At 39.9% G+C, this 23,172-nt stretch overlaps 1 protein-coding gene across 5 annotated transcripts in view; it reads left to right on the plus strand.

Annotated features, from left to right (window-relative positions):
• ATRN (attractin) overlaps nucleotides 1–23,172 on the plus strand; it is a 160,957-nt gene that overhangs the window by 63,193 nt on the left and 74,592 nt on the right. For all 5 annotated transcript variants that reach the window (XM_043602787.1, XM_043602788.1, XM_043602789.1 and 2 more), the window contains exons 7-15: nucleotides 1,089–1,179; nucleotides 2,109–2,352; nucleotides 3,098–3,281; nucleotides 4,321–4,475; nucleotides 7,566–7,650; nucleotides 15,887–16,107; nucleotides 18,301–18,422; nucleotides 19,213–19,351; nucleotides 21,229–21,419. In XM_043602787.1, the coding sequence (XP_043458722.1) occupies nucleotides 1,089–1,179; nucleotides 2,109–2,352; nucleotides 3,098–3,281; nucleotides 4,321–4,475; nucleotides 7,566–7,650; nucleotides 15,887–16,107; nucleotides 18,301–18,422; nucleotides 19,213–19,351; nucleotides 21,229–21,419 (1,432 nt within the window). The remainder of the gene's footprint in view (nucleotides 1–1,088; nucleotides 1,180–2,108; nucleotides 2,353–3,097; nucleotides 3,282–4,320; nucleotides 4,476–7,565; nucleotides 7,651–15,886; nucleotides 16,108–18,300; nucleotides 18,423–19,212; nucleotides 19,352–21,228; nucleotides 21,420–23,172) is intronic.

Raw genomic sequence — 23,172 nt, forward strand, 5'->3', positions numbered from 1 at the left:
TCCCCACATGTTCCACCCCATCTCAGAGATAATCAGTATCCTGATGTTGTATCGTTTGTTCACATACACATCTTTATACTTTTGATAGATATGAACATATATTATAATTAATAAGTTTTCTATTTTTAGCCATTATAGAAACAGTATTCTGCAGTTTGATTTTTTAGCTTAGGATTGTTTTGACATTTATGTTGAGAATGTGTTGTTTGAGTGTATTTATTTTTCACTCTATAATTTTATTATATAGACATAATCCTTTTTCTATTGGTGGACATTTATTTGTTTCCTTTTTTTGCTACTTTGTTGATAAAACTTTCTTCTTTTTTCTTGTTTACATAATAATTTTTCATAATAAAAAAAACTTGGATTATTCAGGGAAACATAGAAAATAAACATTTATTTAAAGTAGAACAATAGCATTGGTTTCTTTTTGACTTCTTTTTCTATTAAATTATATATAAATTGACACTATTTAAAGTATCAACTGTAGCATGATCCCCTTTGTATAAATATATATTGTCAGTGTATTTCTCTCTATATATGCATCAAAAATGTCTGGAATGATGTTTACTTAGTGCTTGTATTTTAAAAGTCTTTAAATGAATCCATAAGTGTAATTGAAATGTTAAATGATAATCCAGCTTCCTTGAAAATACGACTTTAAAAAAATCAATTAGATAAAGTAAAGGAAAAGTCGGGAGTTTTCTTTTACTTAATTACCATTCCTTTTTCAGTACCTGTCTTCAATTTCACATGATTAAATGAAAGAGAAGTTATGGCAGTAAATGTCCCTTGAGTATAATGCAACTTGCAAGTAATTTAGACTGCGTGTAGAGAGGTTTTCAGGAAGCATTAGAAACTTCCAGTAGATTTTTTTCCTCGTCTTAGGGCTGTGCAGCCCAGCCTTGCTTCCCAAGCTCTGATATGCCCCCATGGACCCAGATGTTAGGTTTGTTTGTTTGTAGAGGTGCCTTCTTGTATGCATGGCACGTTTAATTAGCGTCTCCAAACTGTATTATATCACAAATAAAAAAGTATAAGATACTCTGTTTTGTCATTTGGGTGAAAATATGATGTTTGTTTTGTAGGTATGACCTTGCTTCTAGGGAGTGGCTTGCCCTGAACCGTTCTGTGAACAATGTGGTTGTTAGATATGGCCATTCTTTAGCATTATACAAGGTAAAATGTCTCCACTCTGTACTAAGCTAGAAACTCAAGTCTTCCACACTTACTTTTTATTGTATTATGTGATTGAAAAGCTATGTAATGTTGGGTTTTTGTCTCTAATCTTTTTTATTGTGGTAAAATACACATAACATGAAATTTACCATCTTAACCATTTTCAAGTGTACAGTTCAATGGTATAAAATACATGCCTAATGTGCAACTATCACCACCATCCATCTCTGTAACTCTTTTCATCTTGTAAAACTGCAACTCTATGCCTACTAAATAGTAACTTCCCATCCCACCCCCACCTCCCACCCCCAGCCCCTGGCAACCACCATTCTACTCTCTGTCTCTATAATTTTGACGTCAGTGTTGGTTTTTAGTTGGGGGAAAACTTACTATTCGTGGGGTATGGGGAGCTATTTAATTGGCTAGGTTGTAAGTGGAAATTAAAGTTGAAACCAATTTAACCTGAGAGATTTTAATGGACTCAAATTATACTGGGGTATTATGATTATAGTACTAAATGGTGAAAATTTTATACTGTATAAATTAGCTTTTATGTTCATTAGCAAGTTTAGCCAAGAATAGCCACCTTGCAATATAACTGAATAATCACTTTCATTTCCTTGTTTTTGTGGTTTATGGTAGGATAAGGGAACTTTTCAACTTTATCTTCCCAACACATTTTATACCGTTAGAGATCTTGTATGAGGAAGTCCAAGAACAGTGGTGAAGTGTTGGGAGATACAGAATATGATTTGTTTCATTTTATCTTGTTCCTTTCTCCGGTCTTTTCCTAATAAGTCACTGAAAGGTGTATTTCACTAGCACTTTTTAAGCTAAGAATAATATTGAGGTTTTGAACTTCTCCTTTTCCTTCTCAGATTTGATCCTTTTGATGTGTTTTAGAATTTTGTTTACATTTTTTCCCCTAGGATAAGATTTACATGTACGGAGGAAAAATTGATTCGACAGGGAATGTGACCAATGAGCTGAGAGTGTTCCATATTCATAACGAATCATGGGTGTTGTTGACCCCTAAAGCCAAAGAGCAGTATGCAGTGGTCGGGCACTCAGCACACATTGTCACATTGAAAACTGGCCGAGTGGTCATGCTGGTCATCTTTGGTCATTGCCCTCTCTATGGATATATAAGCAATGTACAGGAATATGACTTGGGTAGGTGTATTTTTTCTAGTGATTCTTTTAAAACCTTTATCCGTATTGTTTTGACTGTTCAACAAGAGTCCACCTAACTTTGACACAGTACTTTATCTTGAAATGCGGTGAATGTTGCTATATTACTATTGAAATTCAGATCCTTGCTGCTGCTAAGTAGTATATATTTGTTACTGTCAGTTTGGCGAGGAGCCAAAGATGGCACCAAATGCTTTAGGTGTTGGAAATAAAGTAAATAAATAAAAGTGATTTGGTACTACAAGTATTCTGACAACAACAACAAAAAAATTAGACCACCCTTTAGAGATTGGGTTAATGGACTGTGATTTCCCCTTAATGTGTAATCTTTCCATTGGTTAAATTTTATTATATCTGCTGTTTTGGTGCAGGAGTACTGCCCATAATTGATAGTTTGAGAAAGTAGGCCCATAAAGTACATCTGGGTATTGGTCACTGAAGGTCACGGGGTATTAAGTGTTCAACTGAGGGGAATCTGAGTCTTTTAAATTTAATGTAATTATTTTCCTGCATGGTATATTAGACCATCAGATCATTTAACAGGTTGATGTTTGGCCACCTGGTTTTGTTATAAGTTTTAGATGGCTTTCCTTTAAAAATTAAAAGGTAAAAGAAATTCATATGTATCAAGTCTCCTGAAATCTCTCATTGTAAACTAATTGGTCATTTAAAGTATTAGGGGAGGAGGAGCCTGCAACATTTGCCTTTAACTGTTTTCCCCTTCCAGCTAAGAACACATGGAGTATATTACATACCCAGGGAGCCCTTGTCCAAGGGGGCTATGGCCACAGCAGTGTCTATGACTACAGGACCAGGGCCCTGTACGTACATGGCGGCTACAAGGCTTTCAGCGCCAATAAATACCGGCTCGCAGATGATCTCTACAGATACGATGTGGACACCCAGATGTGGTGGGTGCTTTTTCTTGAGCTTTTACTCTAAGGTGTGAATTCTGGCAATTGTCCGGAAGATATTGTGTTATATTTTTGTTTTCAGGCCTAGCAGATAATTCTCTTCAGCACTGTAGGTAGGAAAGTTGGGAAAGAAGCGGAAGGTAATAGTGTAGCTAGTTTATTTTGTTGCATTATTCTATAGTTTTGTAGTAGATTGATTAGAAGATGCTTAGTATTTTTTGACTGGTTTTTCAATTTTCATACACTCAGTACCACTGTAAAATTTTAGCTCTTCAGAATCCTGAGGAGTCAATTGTTCTACAAAGCTGAGCTTATGCACATTGTTGTAATTAAGTAGAATCTATCCATTTTTTAACCCTTTTCTTGATGACCAAAGTGTCATCATTGGGGTTAGTTACTGGCGTCATTGCATGAAATCATCAAACAGAGGTGGTCTCAGGACCTAAATTAGAGCAGTACTCCCTCTCCTATAAATTGAACTATATAAAGTATGCTAATTTTAATAAATGTGAAGCAGATTTGAATGATGAAATAATGTGATTATATAAAGCATGGTTTCTCTTCTTTTTGTATTTCCTTACATATTTGAGACCATGCTATGGATACCAGTTTACATTCTGTCAGTCATTAAAATGTCTGTCATTTTAGTGGCTGTGTAAATACTCTGTCGTGTGGGTGTACTAATCTTGAACAGTTGGAAGTTCTGGTTTCTAGTTTTTGTCTTATTAATAAGGCATTATACATAAGCTTTTATCTGTATTTTATGTGATTTCTACCCAGAAACTGGAATTATAAGGTCATAAGTTATGATCATTTTTAAGACTCTTAATGTGCTTTGTCAAAATTCTCATAGACCTTTAAGGTTTTACATATTTATTTATTGTTGAGAAAGTTACTTCTATATAGGGAATAATCTAGAAGTATTTGCACATTTGGTTCTAAAGTTAAGAAATTGGTTGTGTTTGCATTAGCAAGTAGATGATAAATATCCTAAAAAACTAACCTTGTATTTATTATTTTTAAATAAACTCAAAAGGACCATTCTTAAGGACAGCCGATTTTTCCGTTACTTGCACACAGCTGTGATAGTGAGTGGAACCATGCTGGTGTTTGGAGGAAACACACACAATGACACATCCATGAGCCATGGCGCCAAATGCTTCTCTTCAGATTTCATGGCTTACGACATTGGTAAGTTTCCCAAAGCCATTTTAGTTTTGAAGAATCTTCTTTTGTCTATAAGCAGCATTTTATTTGTATATGTATGTCTGTATGTTTATTTTTGAAAGAGAGAGCATGAGTGGGGGAAGGGAAGAGAGAAAGGGGGAGACAGAGAATCTGAGCCAGGTTTCACCTGTTAGTGCAGAGACCAATGTGGGGCTTTGACCCATGAACCACAAGATCATGACCTGAGCGGAAGTCGGATGCTCAACTGACTGAGCCACCCAGGTGCCCTATAAATAACAACATTTTAGAAGAAACTGAAAATATTGGTACTTGAAAATGGTCAGGCCATTTGAAAGAGGTCCAAATGGTTTATTCTAAAATTTTTTTTAAATATTTATTTATTTTTGAGAGAGAGAACACATGAGAGTGGGGGTGGGGAGCAGAGAGAGAGGGGGACAGAGGATCTAAAGCGAGCCCCACATGGGGCTCACACTCACAACTGCAAGATCATGACCAGAACCAAAGCTGGATGCTTAACTGACTGAGCCACCCAGCCACCCCCCAAATGGTATTTTTTATATTCATATGACAAATATTGCACATCTATTAAAAAGTATTACTTCTATATTAAGTTCTTGTTTATATTTTTATTTAAATTTTTGATATTTTTCTATATTGAGTTCTATTAAGTGAAGTCACTCCCATCAATTGGTTGAATGTTAATTTTTGAGGATGGGTTGGGGTGAGCAGCCTCTGTGTTACAAATGAATGACTTATATAATAGTGTTACATAGTTGTTACCACCAGCATTGTGTTAAGTTGGTTTAACCAATAGCTTTATCTCATTCCCTAAAAATTGGTTTTACACATTCTTGATGTAATACTTTTTGACATGGAACTTTATAAAAAATTTTGGTGTGGTAATATACTTGACCAGAAGAGGGCAGTATGTGTTCATGCAAAACAAATACTAGAAGTTCTCTTGTATCATCAGATGTTCTTTTTTAACAGACATATATGTGCCAGCCACTAAGCTCGGAGATTGTAAGATGAGTAAATTACAGTGCTGGGACTCATAGTAGGGGAGGCAGAGAACAGACGATATCATTGCAATTCAGGGTGTTGCTTGCTCTTAGAAGAATACATGAAAGCATCTTTGGGCATTCTTTAACTCAAGAGAGTAAGGATTATGGTCAGGGAAATTCTTGAGGTCAGATCCAAATTCTTTGGACCTTGAGATCAGGTCCAAATTCTTGAGGATGGTCCATCCAGGCTGGGTCCCCAGGAAGTCAGCTAGGTGAAGTTAGGCAGCACTTGTACCCTATCGCTGGCTATCTGGTGTGCCCATGGTAGAAGGTGCTTTTTACCAAGGCTGGAAGTAGAAGGAGAGGGACTGGGTTGGGAGGAAGGGAATAATTGGGTTTAGGTGCATGTTCAGCTGGAGATGACTGTGGGACCGAGCCATACAGAGGTCAGTGGGAAGCCTTAGGCAGGGGCAAGCCTCTAGGGAGCATGTGTCATCAGGGATGAGCAGACAGCCAGAGGATGGATGGATAAAGAAGTTTGAAGGAGAGTGGAGACTGTGAAAACATGTCAGGGAAGCAGGAGGAAAGTGAGGCAAGATTGGTGACCTGTGAGGGAGCGGTTGACAATGGCTGCAGAGGAATTAAGTAAAACAAGGACTCTAGGGCCTGTTGGATTTGACAACAAAGATGTCCTTTGTTAGCCTGTAGTCAGGGAGGAGGAGTAATCCAGATAGCAGCGACGTAAGGTCAGATGTACACCGTGAATGTTAAGTGTTTTAGTGAAAAAAGAAAAGAGAAAAAGACCCAACCCATTTCTCTGTGAAGGGAAGAAAAGGCTTACATAAGTTGAGTGCCTCCTTGGGCACATTTAAATGCTGTGGTGAAAGCCAGGTGGAACAAGAGAAAGCAGTTCCCGCCATCCTGTGGTTTTAGGGAGGGAAGCAAGGTGGGTGGGCAGGAAGCTATGAGAGTTGGTGGCCTCTGTTCTCTGTGTGAAGAAGACCACAGAGTCTAGGCTGGGGAGAAGGAAGTGAAAGCTGTTATTGTCAGAGTTGAATAAGGGTCTGGATCAAGTGGAAGAACCTTTGCTTAGTGAGTATGAATGTCTGAGTGTCTCTGAGAGGGAGTGTGAGTAAGGTTGGCAGCGTTCTGCAGCACCAGTTGGATTAAGGTACAGAAGGGAAGTTGCTGACATGCAACAAAACAGAAAAATTGGTAGGTCTAGGGAACCTAGAAAAGGACTTTAAAAAAAAATTTTTTTTTAACATTTATTTATTTTTGAGACAGAGAGAGACAGAGCATGAACGGGGGAGGGGCAGAGAGAGAGGGAGACACAGAATCGGAAGCAGGCTCCAGGCTCTGAGCCATCAGCCCAGAGCCCAACACGGGGCTCGAACTCACGGACCGCGAGATCGTGACCTGAGCTGAAGTTGGACGCTTAACCGACTGAGCCACCCAGGTGCCCCAAGGACTTTTTAAAAAACTAGGTGAAGTTTGAACTGGAAAATAATTATGGAACCCACATATTTTACTTACATAAGTTTTGAAAAATGTCAAAGTGGGTACCCACTCAAGTGGGTAAAAGTGATAGGCAACAGAGTGAGTGATGTGAGTGTCAAGGATGTTACATGCATTCGTGAATTAGAATTGCCATATTGTCCTGCCTCCCATGCCCTGTTGTTCTGCTGCTGCTGTATTTTACCCCCGAAATAATGGTGTCATTAAGAAAACTGAGAGGGGCGCCTGGGTGGCGCAGTCGGTTAAGCGTCCGACTTCAGCCAGGTCACGATCTCACGGTCCGTGAGTTCGAGCCCCGCGTCGGGCTCTGGGCTGATGGCTCAGAGCCTGGAGCCTGTTTCCGATTCTGTGTCTCCCTCTCTCTCTGCCCCTGCCCCATTCATGCTCTGTCTCTCTCTGTCCCAAAAATAAATAAAAACGTTGAAAAAAAAAAATTAAAAAAAAAAAAAAGAAAACTGAGAGATACGTTTTATGAGTTGTGCTTGTTGCGGTCTTCTTCCCAAAGAAGATGCGAGTTCCTAACTGATTATGAATAGCAATTCCTTCTGAAATGCGTTTTTCTTGCTCCTAGCTTGTGACCGCTGGTCAGTGCTTCCCAGACCTGATCTTCATCATGACGTCAACAGATTTGGCCACTCGGCAGTCTTACACAACAGGTAATTAATTGGAGAAGAAGCATTTGCTCCTTTTCTCTTGTGTTTAAAATGAAAGTAAGGTTACACATGAGATAGTGGAGTTGGACTTACGTATTATTTGCAGGATTCCCTCAGCCCATTAGTTTTTCACGGAATTTTGTACATACGGATTTCCTGATTTATATTTAAAATATCTGGTGTGGGGAAATTCAAATCAAAACCACATTGAGATACCACTTCACACTGGTCAGAGTGGCTAAAATGAACAACTCAGGAGACAACAGTTGCTGGCGAGGATGTGGAGAAACGGGAACCCTCTTGTACTGTTGGTGGGAATGCAAACTGGTGCAGCCACTCTGGAAAACAGTATGGAGGTTCCTCAAAAAATTAAAAATAGAACTACCCTACGACCCAGCAATAGCACTACTAGGAATTTATCCAAGGGATACAGGAGTGCTGATTCATAGGGGCACATGCACCCCAATGTTTATAGCAGCGCTATCAACAATAGCCAAATTATGGAAAGATCCCAAATGTCCATCAACTGACGAATGGATAAAGAAGATGTGGTTTATATATACAAAGGAATACTGCTTGGCAATGAGAAAGGATGCAGTCCTGCCATTTGCAACAACGTGGATGGAACTGGAGGGTATTATGCTAAGTGAAATAAGTCAGGCAGAGAAAGACAGATATCATATGTTTTCACTCATATGTGGAACTTGAGAAACATAACAGAAGACTGTGGGGGAAGGGAAGTGGAAAAAATAGTTTCAAACAGAGAGGGAGGCAAACCATAAGAGGCTCTTAAATACAGAGAAGAAACTGAGGGTTGATGGTGGGGGAGGTGCGGGGGAGAGGGGAAAATGGGTGATGGGCATTGAGGAGGACACTTGTCGGGATGAACACTGGGTGTTGTAAGGGATGAATCACGGGAATCTACCCCCAAAACCAAGAGCACACTGTATACACTGTTATGTTAACTAACCTGACAATAAATTAGATTAAAAACAATTTTTTTAAAGAGGAACAAAATAAAATATCTGATGTCGATTTGAATTCCTTGTGATGCCAAGTTTGTTGGTGTGGTTTTGTTGGCATGCAGGGGTATGCTACGTTTGGTGCTGTCTCATGGGACAGCTAGAGTTATGCTCAGTTGCTGTCTTCCACTCTCCGCTGTTTGCTGTTGTCTGCACCACTTGGGTTGTCAGGTCTCTCACAGTTGTATCTGAGTGGTAAAGAGACATTTCAATGGCGGGCAAGGTAGAGGAATAGAGATGGGAAGACTGCGAAACTTCATATAGATCAATCTGTAGTGTTTGGATAATCTGAAGTCTGTACTCCATTTCCTTGCATCGCTCAAAAATGCCTGGCCCGAGCTAACAGAGTTCTTCGTGAATCTGCCCCTGGAGAAGGAGGATCCAGAATGGCCACTCTGCCTGTTGCTTACTTTGTGCTTTAAAGATTTTTGATTTCCTAAACAGCCTAATCATGTTCTTAACTTTTCCCATTTTGTTTCAGCTCTTATGAGTGTTGTCTATTTTACCTTCTAAAATTCTGAGCCTAATCAATCCTGGAACTATTTAAATGCTATAACGCCAACATTATGTTAGGATTTCCTTGACTTTCAAAATTTCTGTTGTTACGATGCAAGATGAGATGAAGACCTGGGATTAGGAAAAATGAGCCAGCAACATGTCTTGAGGATGTCGTGAGGGAAGAATCGACAGAATTCAGACACTTAGATATTGGGAAAAGGTGACATCTTTTTAAAGTAATAACTTAGCTGAAATTTAGTGATAAATATGGTTTTCCTATGAGAACATTTGATGGTATAGACTGACAACTTTACTAATTCGAATTGTCATCTTAAATTGTAAGCTTGTACTTTATCAGTGTAGGAAAACCCTGAAGTTTTCTAGTGTATGCCTCCTGGTGCTTTTATCTGAAAAGCTGCAGGGCCATTTTGTCGTCCTCTTGCCTACGGGTGTCTGGGCCTCTGCTTTATTCATCTTCGTGCCCCTGGTTCTCCTGGCACAGGATTTGACACATAATAGGCATTTGCTAAATCGTGACAGCTGTTAGTACAGTGATGGTAACTAGCAGATAAATGGATCTTCTATTAAAACATTCTTTGGTTTTATACAAACTCAGAGAAGTTGATAGTTTACCATACGATAGAATTTAACAACGAATCAGAATTAGGAATGGCTTGCTTGGGTTATAATAAGGTTTTCATTTTTGTGTAATTCCAGTGGTATGTTTGGGCCTGTATGTGAATAATCTGTGCATGTGGGGCAGGGTTGGGGGAGGGCAGCGGATGACGAGAGAGGCCACGGCTAGTTTAATCTTGTGAGAGAAAGAATTTACTCAAAGAGAAACTTGGATTCATATCATTTCTTCGTATCCCGTATTCCAAGTAGTGGTTTTTCTTAACTGATGAGCAGCGTTGGGTGAGCTGTGCCTCACTTAAGTTGTTGTTCTCGTGGGTTTTGTGAGGGAGGTGGGAAGAAGAGCTGGTTCTGAGGCACCGAGGCTGCGTAGATGCCGCTGCACCTTTTTCCGGCTCCAGGCCTTTTTGAAGGGCTCTGCGTACCTCCCATAGCCAACGTGTGACCAGATGGATTCAGAGTTGCTGAAAACACCAGCTGCACCAGGAGGGGGATGGAGCTTATTTGGTTGAAGCAGCAGATTGACTAGTTGAATCCAGACTGCTTAATGCGATACTAATCCAATAATGAGATTAAAAATTAAATGTGAGGCTCATTTTTGGTAATTGAAATGTGTCAATTTTTAAATATAATATATGGCAAATACATAAGAGAGCCACAAAATCTTTATGCTTTAGTAAACTAGTCTTGTGTTAATTTGAAGGAAATTGAGACAAGTGAGAGTAAATTACTCGACACGTCATTGTGGGTTAGTTCTAAACTTCCTGGCACGTTGTAGGATCTCGGAGTTGGAAGAGTTCTGGAAGTTACCTGCTCGAAACTTCCACTTAATGCAGGCATCCCCTTTAAACATGTCCAGAGATGGAAAACTCACCTAAGAAGGAAGCTCCTTCCTTTTCTGCAGACGCCAGTTATTAGTGGGTTCTCCTTTATATTACCTGGAATTGACTTCTGTCTTCTGTCTTCTGTCTTCTGCTGATTGATCTTGTTTCTGTTCTTCAGATTTTTCAGGAGATTATTATATTTAAGGATAGTGCTGTGTCTCCTGTCTATACAGTCCCCAACGTAACTCTTTCTTCAGGTTCTGATCTGGCACAGTGGATGGCAGGATTGAGGATGTGCCAGCACACATCACACAAGAGAGATACCATGTATGTGACAGATATGGCCCAGTATACTTTGTGATACAGACTGCATCATTTGCTGGCATTGGCCTTCCATGATAGCATTTAAGAACTTTCCCTGGAGCTGTTACACAACTGCTTTTATTTTGAATAGGTGTGATTCTGCATATATGGCCTGTTAAACAGCTTTATTCTGTGTTAATCACACAGAATAGGTGTGATTCTGCATATGGCCTGTTACATATATCAACAACAGGAGCTGATATACACAACAAATTGAATATACTAAAAGTCTATAGTTTGATAAATTTTGACATAAGTATACACTTGTAAAATCATCACCACAATCAAGACAACATATCCATCACCCACAAACATCCTTCTTCAAACAAAAATGTCCCCTGTCTTTATTCATGAGGGATATTGCTCCATCGTTTTATGTTTTTTTATGACATACTTGTCTGATTAATACTGGACAGAATAAATTGAGAGGTATTCTTTCCCCCTTTATTTTCTGGAAGAGTTCATAAAGGATTGGTATTACTACTTCACATGTTTGATGTTTGATAGAATTCATCAGGGACTTGGTAGAATTTATCTGGGCCTGGGCTTTTCTTCGTGGGAAGATTTTTAATTGGTAATCCAGTCTCTTTACTTGTGGTACGTTTATCTATTCAGATTTCCTATTTTTTGTTAAGCAGTTTCTTTAGCTTTTTTTTTTTTTAGTTGTGATAAAATTTTCATAACGTAAGATTTACCATCTTAACCAGTTTTAAGCGTATGGTTTAGTGGCACCAGGTGTGTTCACATTGTGTGTAACCATCACTGCCATTCATCTCCTGAACTTTTTCATCATGCACAATTGAAACTCTCTCCCCATTAAACAGTAACTCCTCATTCTGCTCTGCCCCCTGTCTTTGGCAACCAGCATTCTCCTTTCTGTCTCTGTGAATTTAACTCCTTTGGGTACCTTTAGTTGGAATCATACAGTGTTTGTATTGTTGTGGCTAGCTTATTTCACTTAGAATATCATCAAGGTTCATTCATCCATGCTGTACGTGTGTCAGAATTTCTTTCCTTTTTAAGGCTGAATAATAAATATTCCCTTGTGCATATATTCCACATTCTGTTTATCAGTAGACACTTGGTTTGCTTCCAACTTTGCTTGTTGCAAATAATGCTGCTGTAAACATGGATGTACAAATATGTATTTGAGTCGTAGCTTTCAGTTATTTTTTTTAAATTTATTTTTTTAAATTTACATCCAAGTTAGTTAGCATATAGTGCAACAATGATTTCAGGAGTAGATTCCTTAGTGCCCCTTACCCATTTAGCCCACCCCCCGTCCCACAACTTCTCCAGTAACCCTCTGTTTGTTCTCCGTATTTAAGAGTCTCTTATGTTTTGTCCCCCTCCCTGTTCTTACATGATTTTTCCTTTCCTTCCCTTATGTTCATCTGTTTTGTATCTTAAAGTCCTCATATGAGTGAAGTCATATGATATTTGTCTTTCTCTAATTCCGCTTAGCATTATACCCTCTAGTTCCATCCACGTAGTTGCAAATGGCAAGATTTCATTCTTTTTGGTTGCCGAGTAATACTCCATTGTATGTATATACCACATCTTCTTTATCCATTCATCCATCGATGGACATTTGGGCTCTTTCCACACTTTGGCTGTTGTTGATAGTCTTGCTTTCTTTCTTTGGGGTATATACCCAGAAGTGGAATTGCTGAATCATGTTGTAGCTCTACTTTTTAATTTTTTGAAGAATGAGTCACTTTCAGTAGTAAGTCTTACTAGGAATTTGTTGCATTTAACTTGTCTAATTTGTTGGCATAAAAGTTCATAGTATTTCTTTATATGCTTTTTAATCTTTATAAGGTCAACAATGATGTCCCTTCTTCATTCCTAATTTTGTTAATTTATTTTCCGTCTATGTTCTTGGTCATTCTAACGCGTTGTCAATTTTGTTGATTTTTTAAAGAACAAACTATTGATTTCATTTATTTTTCTCTGTTTTTTTTGTATATATCTTATTGTTTTTTTCTATATCATTTTCTCCCTTCTGATTGCTTTGGGTTTAGTTTGTTTTTCTTTTTCTAGTTTCTTAAGGTTATTGATTTTAGATCCTTTTTCCCCCAATGTATGTGTTTAAAGCTGTAAGTTTGTCTGTAAGCACTACTTTAATCCCATCCCATAAACTTTTAAAATGGCATATTTTTGTTTTTATTTAGTTAAAAATATTCTCTAATTTCCCTTGTGATTTCTTCTTTGACCCATAGATTATTCAGAATATGTTGTTTGTTTTTCAGATATTTGTAGAGTTCACAGACTTTCTGCCTGTTGATTTCTAATTTAATTCCATTTTGGGGATTAGAGAACATATTTTGAAGATTTCTTTTCTTAAAAAAAAAACACTTATTGAAGGGAGTGGGGGGGAAAACGCAAATATTTACTGAGTTTTTTTATGGTCTAGCATATATGGTCTATTCTGGAGAATGTTCCATGTGCCCTTGAAAATAATATATGTGTTATTCTATTTGGGTGGAGTGTTCCATAGTTGTCAGTTAAGTCAAATTGGTTGATAATGTTGTTCAAGTGTTGTGTAGCCTTGTTGATTTTATGCCTAGTTGTTTTCTCATTATTAAGAGTGAGATGTTGAAGTCTTCAACTATTATTGTTACTTTACTCTTTCTCAGTAAGGCAGTCCTGCCAGCAAAGAATTTTCTTAGTCTTTGTTTATCTGGGGATGTCTTTATTTCAGTTTCATTGTGGAAGGATAGTTTTGTTAGTTAAAAAAATGTTATTTGACGCTTTTTACTTTCTGTACTTTGAATATTTCAGTCCTCTGCCTTCTGGCTTCCATTGTGTCTTAGCCATTAATCTTAGTGTGATTCTCTTGTATGTGATGAGTTATCCTACTTTTATTGCTTTCAAGAGTTTCTCTTCGTTTGGGTTTTTTAGCAGTTTTTATTAATTAATTAATTAGTTAATTTGTTTTCAGGAGTAGAATTTAGTGATTCATCACTTACATATAACATCCAGGGCTCAACACAACAAGCACCCTCCTAATACTCATCACCCATTTAGCCCATTCCCTGCCCACCTTCCCTCAGCAGTTTTTAATTATAATGTGTGTAAGTATGGATCTTTTTGCGATTATCCTACTTGGAGTTTGTTGAATTTTATGGATGTATAGATTAATAATTTTCATCAAATCTGGGGAGTTTTCAACCATTATTTTTTTTCATGTGTTTTCTGTTCTCTCTCTCTTCTTTCTGGGACTCCCATTATGCTTATGTATGATGCTTGATAGTTTCCCACAAGTCTCTGATGCTCTTTTCATTTTCTTTGATTTAAAAAATTTTTCTTCTTCAGATTATATAATCGTTATTGATATATCTTTTTTTAATTTTTGGATTTTATTTAAATCCAAATTAGTTAACATATAGTATAATAATGATTTCAGAAATAGAATTTAGTGATTCATCACTTACATATAACACCCAGTGCTCATCCCAACAAGTGCCCTCCTTAATGGCCATCACCCATTTAGCCCATCCCCCCATCCACCTCCCCTCCAGCAGCCCTCAGTTTGTTGTCTGTATTTAAGAGTCCCTTATGGTACTATTGATGTATGTTTAAATTCACTGTTTCTTTCCTCTGCCAGGTCAAGTCAGCTGAGTCCCTCTAGTGAATTTTTCATTTCACTTACTGTACTTTTCAACTCCAGAACTTCCTTTTAATTGTTCCTTATAAGTTGTATCTCTTTATGGGTATTCTTTACCTGTTGAGTCGCTCATATCCTATTTTGACTTAATTCTTCAGACAGTTTTCTTTGAATATATTTGTAATAGCTGATTTGAAGCCTTTGTCTCTTGAGTCCAACATGTGGGCCATCCCAGAGACGTTTTGATGGACTGTTTTGCTTCCTCTATTTGGTTCACATTCTTGGTTTGTTTGTTTGTTTTTTTTTTTGCATATATTGTAACATTTTATTGAAACGGAAACATTTTAGGTAATATCAGATGTGGATTCTGATTCCCCCACCTTCACCACTGTGGGTTGTTGCTGTTTGTTTAGTGTCTTGTCTAGACTGATTCAGTAGAGTCTTTCTCCCCCAGTGTACCACTGCTGATTTTTCTGCCTAGTTTTTTTTTTTTTTTTTTCCCTTGTTTGTATTTTTAAACCTGACTTACTAGGGGTTGCCTCTAAAGAGTCCTAGGGTTTTATGTTTTAGTTTTGTTTTTTAAGTGGTAGGGGAGAGAATGGTTTTTAGATACCACAATCTAAATACCAGTGATATTCATTGCTACTAAGTTGGTCCTACCCTTTTAAGAAGATAAGTCAAAGAGACGCTTTGTTGGACTGCCTGGCTGGCTCTGTGGGTTAAGTGTCCCACTTTGACTCAGGTCATGGTTTCATGGTTCATGAGTTCAAGCCCCACATCAGGCTCTCTGCTGTCAGCCCAGAGCCCACTTCAGATCCTGTCTCCCTCTCTCTCTGCCCCTCCCCCACTTGCACTTCTCTCTGTCTGTCTGTCAAAAATAAACATTAAAACTTTTTTTCAAAGAAAAGCTTTGTTGTTCTTGTTTTTAAAATGAAAAGCGGTGTGTGTGTGCATGTGTGTCTGTGTGTGTTTGATTTCTTTTTTCCCCTCCCCTCACTAGATAAATGGTAACATACAATATCTACTTTTCTCTGCATTTCCTTTTTTTTCACATAGCAATATATCCTGAAGATCACTCCATAGCAGTATGTAGAAATCGTGCTCATTCCTTTTTACATCTACCGACTGCTGTTTCATTGTGTGGATATACCATTGTTTATTCACATCACATCCCGAATTGATGGGCATTTGGGGACATTTTGTCTAAGGATTGTAAGAAGCATTTCATGCATTTGTTTATAGAAGCTTTCAGTAAACTACGCCTCTCCTTTTTTTTTTTCTCCCTGTAGCACCATGTATGTATTTGGTGGTTTCAATAGTCTCCTCCTCAGTGACATCCTGGTATTCACCTCGGAACAGTGTGAAGCACACCGGAGTGAAGCTGCTTGTCTAGCGGCAGGGCCTGGCATCCGGTGTGTGTGGGACACAGGGTCATCTCAGTGCATCTCCTGGGAGTTGGCAACTGAAGCACAAGAAGAAAAGTTAAAATCAGAATGTTTTTCCAAAGGAAGTATGTTTTTATCCTTTTCTTAAAATTTAATTAATTTGAAATCTCACTTTGTCTGAATCGTGGAAGCACTTAGGATATATTCATTTTTTATCTTCATTTTATTATCCAGAATTATTTGGTAATAACTGGAGCAAAGGCTTATGGGTGATTAAAAATTGGTTTCTAAACATTTTTACGATAGATGGGATCATGCCACATGGCTCCTAGAAGCCATGAGTGATGGAGACAAAACCTTAGCATTGCATAGATTTTTGTATACCAGCTCCTGAACCTAGCAGTTGGTCTCAGGCAGTGCAATCCAGGAGAACCTTTTTGTGATGATGAAAGTATATTACATGTTCATTGTCTCAGTATGGGAGCTACTAGTCACATGTGGCTATATGAGACACTTGAAATGAGACTGGTGAGACCAAAGAATTGAATTTTAAACTTTAGTTAAATTAAAAAATTACAGGGGCGCCTGGGTGGCTCAGTAGGTTAAGCGTCCGACTTTGGCCCAGGTCACGAACTCGCGGTTTGTGAGTTCGAGCCCTGTGTCGGGCTCTGTGCTGACAGCTCAGAGCCTGGAGCCTGCTTTGGATTCTGTGTCTCCCTTTCTCTCTGCCCCTCCCCCACTCATGCTCTGTTTCTCTGTCTCAGAAATAAATAAACATTTAAAAAAATTTTTTAAAAATTACATGAGGCTAGTGGCTACCATATTAGATTATGCAGTTCTGATGTTAAGGATGAGATTAAGAGGGGCAACCCAGAAAAGCTATGTTGGAGTAGATTGTTCTAGTGGATAGAGGCAGAGTTGCTCTCTTTGCAGAGTACTCTTTTGTAGCTTCTCTAGTTGGGCACAGCAATGATAGCAAGGCAAGAGAGTTGCTGAGGATGACCAGTGGTCCTAGCTTTTAGAACCACCCCTTAATGTTTTCCAGGCTTTCTTCATCTTGTCTACTTAGCTTCTTATGGTTTTGCTCTGGCTTACAGCACAGTGTAATACAGTGAGATAATATCTGTAATAAAGTGAGGTAATATCCTACCTTTAAAAGTAAGAAAAATGTCTCTGCAAAATATTTGTTCCTTCAATTAATTTAAAGAATGTTGACTGAATTTCTTAACTGTTAGAGTTGGTGTCGCATGTTACCATGAGGGTTATGGTGGATAGAGTCAGCTTTTACTGTCCTAGAATGCTTCAAATTAAGATGAGTATAAATCCTCTAAAAGGACACCCAGGCAACTTCCCAGTGAGCACTGAAGAACAGAGAGGACCAGAACCTGGTAGGGTTCAAAGGGATAAAATCTGCAAAATTGGGGTTTTTTTTAATCCAGGTTTTAAAAGTTCAAATTAAATGTACATGATTATAGAAAATAATATTTAATTACCTTAGATGGTTCAGTATGAATCCCTTTGCTGTGAGCTTATCTCAGATGTCATATCCCTGGTCACTCTTCTTTCTGTGTGGGCCCAGTCCATGGGGCAATGACCAGAGGAGGACATCAGCAACCCAAGGAGCATGCTTCGTGGGGGTGGGCCCTGCCTTGTCTTGTCCATGGGTTCCATCATGTGCCATGTTCGCAAGTGGATCAACAGATGAAGCAGCATGGTTGTATGGGCTCTCTTTTGTTGCTGACCTTGGCCTGTCAGGGGTCCACAGGAGATGCAGCAGGTCTGTAGTAGCCCAGAAGATCTCAAACTTAACACTCTTAGATTTACATACATGCGTACAGAATGTATCTCAGCCTGGTGCCTCCTTTGGGCTTCTGTGGTGCTGCCTGCTTCCTGTGCCCAGATTAGCCTTGCATTTACAGCTAGGAGGAGTGGTTTGGTCTGTGACGTTACTTTGTTTGGGTCCTCGACAGCTCTTGGTGTTCATTCTATTGCTAGCTGCTTTTTTTCTCGGGGAAAAAAAGTATTCAGAGAACCTGACCTGCTTCCATTATATCTCATTATCGTTGAATGAAATGAATATATCTTTGTTTTTCCCCCTCTGTGTACTTTCTATGGGAGTAGGGGGTTTACAAAAGAGTGTTTCTTTAAACTTCTTACTTATTTCTAAATATTCTTTTAACCTGAGCACACCAGTATATTTTCCTGCCCGTTTTACTTATTTTACTTCCCATCCCTTGTTAACATTTTTTAAAAACCTTAGTCTCAGATTTTTTTGAGGAGGAGCTGTCGCAGTTGATGAATTTTTCTTCTTTTCGTAGCTCTTGACCATGACAGATGCGACCAGCACACTGATTGTTATAGCTGCACAGCCAACACCAACGACTGCCACTGGTGCAATGACCATTGTGTCCCTGTGAACCACAGCTGCACGGAAGGCCAGGTCAGGGGCCGTTTCTCAAGGATTTCAGAGGATGAAAGGGTCCCCGGGGGGGGGGGGGGTGTCAGGTGTAAGACTGTAGTGTGTATGGTACAAATACTGGCCCAGACTTATTTTTAAAACCTTTGGTGTGGATTTGGATTTTATTATATTGCTTAGGTTTTCTTTTAGGAAGGGCTGCTATGTGCATCATAATTTCAAAGGTCCTGCTGGCCACAAGGGTTGATGTGTAGTGTTTTAGAAGAGAGCAGGACTGTTCTTCTGTGTACTCCCTACTCCTTAGAGGCATGACTGTAGCTAAGGGCTAGATGTTGGGTGTGAGTGAGCTCACTCTACCTGTGCAAGCTTTTGGGAGCAAGTTTTAGAACTTGAGACTGAAGGTGAGTCAGGCGACTTTGCAGAATCTCCTTTTTTAGGTTCTAGGGCAAAAAATAATAGAATGACTCAGCTTCTATAGTTTTTGACAGTTTATTCCACAAAGCAGTTCATAAAATATGAAAGTTTTAAATTGTTTGGGAGGCTTTTGAAAAGCAGTGGGTTGAACGCCGCCATTTCACAAATGAGCAGGTAGAAGATTGGTGTTTAAAATAGAGCACCTTGCCTCCTTGCTGGGTCAAGGCATGTCCTTGTGCGGAAGATTTCAGCACCCTATTTCCATTGCAGGCCTGATTCGTCTGCATCTTATTTGTGTGTTTTTTGCAGTTTGCTTCCTCAGTTAAAATTTTGTTGATTTTAACATCCTGTTTGTCCTCACCATGAGTTCTGAGAAAAGCTTTTGTCCACTGTGTTCTAGATCTCCATTTCCAGATATGAGAATTGCCCCAAGGATAACCCCATGTACTACTGTAACAAGAAGACCAGCTGTAGGAGCTGTGCCCTGGACCAGAACTGCCAGTGGGAGCCCCGGAATCAGGAGTGCATCGCCCTGCCTGGTAGGCCTTGTAGGGGCATCTTGATGTGCATGGGTCCAGAGACGTCACACACACGCCCCCCCATACTGTGCAGCCCAGATTGAACCCAGCACAGGAAACAAACTCATTTTAACCATTCATCCACCGTACCATAATTGTGGTTATTTTTTTTAATGAAAATACAGTTCTTAAGCATTTGCTCGTACTGTGCTTTGAGATAAAGTAAAGTATCATCTGCTGCTCTGGGGAATGGAATGACAGTTTGGCTCCGTATCTTCGAGCTTGCTGCATTGTCTCTGCTCGCCTCTGTTGTGGTCACCTGGCAGTAGAATGCAGCAATTTTGGCAGCCAGTCAGTCTGAGGGGCACTTTATGAATAGTTCTTCCTGAACACTGGGATTAGATTGTCAGCACCTTCTGACAAGAAGGAAGAGAGATGCCTTTATCAGCAGCACCTCCTAGGGTGATCTCCAGTCCTGAATATCTCAATTTATGGCCTCTAAGGTTTGGGATGAAGAGTTGAGGGCCTCAGGCTGGCCAGCCACGACAGAAGTTCTATGATACATTTGCTCAACCACGATTTCCCAAAAGGGGTACATCTGTGGTTCTGTGCAGCAGCTGAAGCATGCCCAGGGCAACAGGGTCTGCCTGGCCCCTTTTGAATGTCCTTTGGAAGTACTTGATTCATCTTGCATGAGTGTGAGCTTCTCGTTCTTTATCTCATGGCATCTCAAACTTCAGTGCACTGCAGGGGATTTTGTCAGAAATCAGATTCTCATACACATCGGGGGTGGGGCTCTAGAATCTAGATTATAATGAGTAGTGACACTGATGCCACACTTGGAAGAACAAGTCTTTTTTTTTTTTTTAATTTTTTTAACGTTTATTACTTTTGAGAGAGAGAGACAGAGTGTAAGTGGGGTTGGGGGGTGCAGAGAGGGGTGGGGAGACACAGAATCCGAAGCAGGCTCCAGGCTCTGAGCTATCAGCACAGAGCTTGATGTGGGGCTCGAGCTCACAGACTGCAAGATCATGACCTGAGTTGAAGTCAGGCACTTAACCGACTGAGCTACCCAGGCACCCTGCAAGAACAAGTCTTTATCTGCTCTTCAATGAACCCTTTCCCATGGCACCTTCCATTTACCTCACTGACTGGTAACGGGCATTGTTGGTGGCATTCTTCAGGGAACTTACTTCTGGCAAAGTTGCTTTGCTGTGCCCTTTTAGGAAGCGTGCAGAGCTTCTGTGGGGCAGGGCACAGAGCTGAGCTGGGTGGGTTCAGGGTGACTGCAGAAGTAGATTCCCGTCTTGCCTCATGTGCTCCAGCTGTATCACTTTGGGTTTGTTGTTGTTTTGTTTTGTTTTGTTTTTTCCTGAAAAGGATCTTCCCACCTCACTTTGGGGATGTTTTGTACCCTTGATTTGTGCCCTTTCCACTTGATGTGAAAATAGTGCAGCTTTTGAAGACTGTAGTCTTACTCACTCACCAGTTGGTGAGTTCATTTCCACACTCCACAGTTTTCTTCCCCATCCTTCCATTGTGCATATTTATTTTTCTGCTCTTCACTTAGGATTTTAGTCTTGTTTCTAATTGTTCGTCAAAAAGGAGTTTAGAAATTGAGCACTGGCACCTAAGATTTTTTCTTCCAAGATATAGAGGGTTGACCTTAGAGTATGCCTCTTGAGATCCAGGAAATAGGACTGGTGAAGTCTAACTTTCTTCTATTCTGTATTGGTCTTTAGTGATGGGTTGGATGCCGTCACCATATCCTAGTGAAGTACTGTGGAATTCAAATTGCAAAAACCTTCTAGGTTTCCGGTGATTCAAACTGGTAATGTAGTGGTTTTGTGTGGTTTCTAAAACTCTTTTTTTTTTCTTTTTCCCCCGCTTTACAAAAGAAAATATCTGTGGCATTGGCTGGCATTTGGTCGGAAACTCGTGTTTGAAAATTACCACTGCCAAGGAGAATTATGACAATGCTAAATTGTCCTGTAGGAACCACAATGCCTTTTTGGCTTCTCTTACAACCCAGAAGAAGGTAGAATTTGTCCTTAAGCAGCTGCGAATAATGCAGTCATCACAGAGCATGGTGAGTTAACATCCTCAGAACTTAAATTTCTACCACCCACCCTTCCACTGAGAGCACGAACACAGCTTCCCTGTGATGTGCCTGACACGCAGAGTGCTAGTGTGTGAGTATACTAAGAGACTGGATTGGCACGATCAGATGCTCTTCCTTTGATGCTTTCTTTCTTACCTTAAAATTGTTCACACTTTGTAAGTCATATCTATTAGATTGTAAGACAGAGGGATAATTACACGTATGTTGAGTAGCGCCGTGTGTCACATACCCTTGTGACATCAGCTGATGCTTTCATCCTGGCTTCTGGGTTCTTCTGGGGGAGAGGGAAAGGGGATGTCACTACCGACTAGCTAGGCTGAAGGAAGCCACTGGAGTCTGTCAGGTTTCAGGTATTGTTACCGTGTGTAATATTTAATGGTAATCACCCTAAGAACTGTTGGGTCTTCCTTAGGTCTGACCAGCTCCAAAGGAGAGGGCACCTTCTTATCAAACGTTTCTGAGCCCAGAAAGCCCCAAGTTCTCTTCCTGTCCTCCCAGTGCCCTCAGGTGACCTGTAGTTGATATTCTACAAACACATTTTGTCTAGAGAGGGATGAGCAGCACTTTGTTGGGTGCAGCCCCCTTCAGGGAAAAACATGGAAAGTGTGGTCTGGGTCCTGGCTACATTGGCCTCTGTATACCACCTGCTGTGTGACTGGTGGGAGGGACCCTATAGTATTTTACTTTTCTCCAGTTGGTCTTTTTTCCAGTGCGGCTTTGGTATGGCATGGACACTTCAGACACTGGCAATACATTATAAATGTGGTTATCTCAGGGAACACTATGGCCACATTTTATGTTTTATGATATTTTGAAGGGTTTTTCACATTGCATAATCTCCATCAGAGATTTGTTTCTCTTTTCCTCAGCCCCAGAAATGGGCCTCTTCCTCTGTTCTGTCCTTGGCTGTTGGCCGGTCTTACCTGTAGTCACTCCCTCGGAGAATTGATGGCTTACAGCTTTCCACATTACCAGGGACCCCCAGGTCAATGTCCTTGAAAAAACACCTGGCTAAAAGGGTCCTGCTCTGCCAGCTGACCACAGATTTATCTTCTGGTACCTTTTCCCTCTTCCTCCAGTTTTCTGGCTCCAGAAGGTTCTGCATAGCTCCCAGGTCTGCTGGGAACACATTTGTACAACAGGAATTCACAGTCTTGTGGTGAGACTGACAGGTGAAAAGACAACTGTAGTGAAATGTGCTGCCATAGGTGTGAGTCTAAACCTAAATCCCAGGCTTGCACGGAAGGACGAGAGTGAGCGCTGGACCTATCGTGTAGGGCAGAGGCTGGCTGATAGACAGCCAGAGAGGTAATCTCTGAAGATGAGACAGTTGGGAAGGTGGAGAGGGAAACACCATCTTTATATTGTACCGCCACATGCCAGATGTGGAGATCGAGGGGTGAGCTGCAGGTATGTTTGCATGGCTGGCTGCGGGCTAGGGGGAAGGGAGGTCCTGTGGCCGGGCCTCACGAGGTATCAAATCCAGAGAGGCCTTGTGTATAATGCTGATTGCTATGAATTCTATCCTGAAGCCAAAGAGGAAGAAATTGAAGGACTTTTAAAAGGTATTAATTTTAATTAGCTTTCTTTCCTTAAAAAATGCATATTGCAAAGGAAATTTAGAAGATGCTAGCATTAAAATCAAAATAAATATCATTTATTACAACTAAAAATAGCTTCTGGGTATGTTTAGTTCTTTGACATCTTTAACAGGCATGTA

Source organism: Prionailurus bengalensis, chromosome A3, assembly GCF_016509475.1.
Source record: "Prionailurus bengalensis isolate Pbe53 chromosome A3, Fcat_Pben_1.1_paternal_pri, whole genome shotgun sequence".
Lineage (NCBI taxonomy): Eukaryota > Metazoa > Chordata > Mammalia > Carnivora > Felidae > Prionailurus > Prionailurus bengalensis.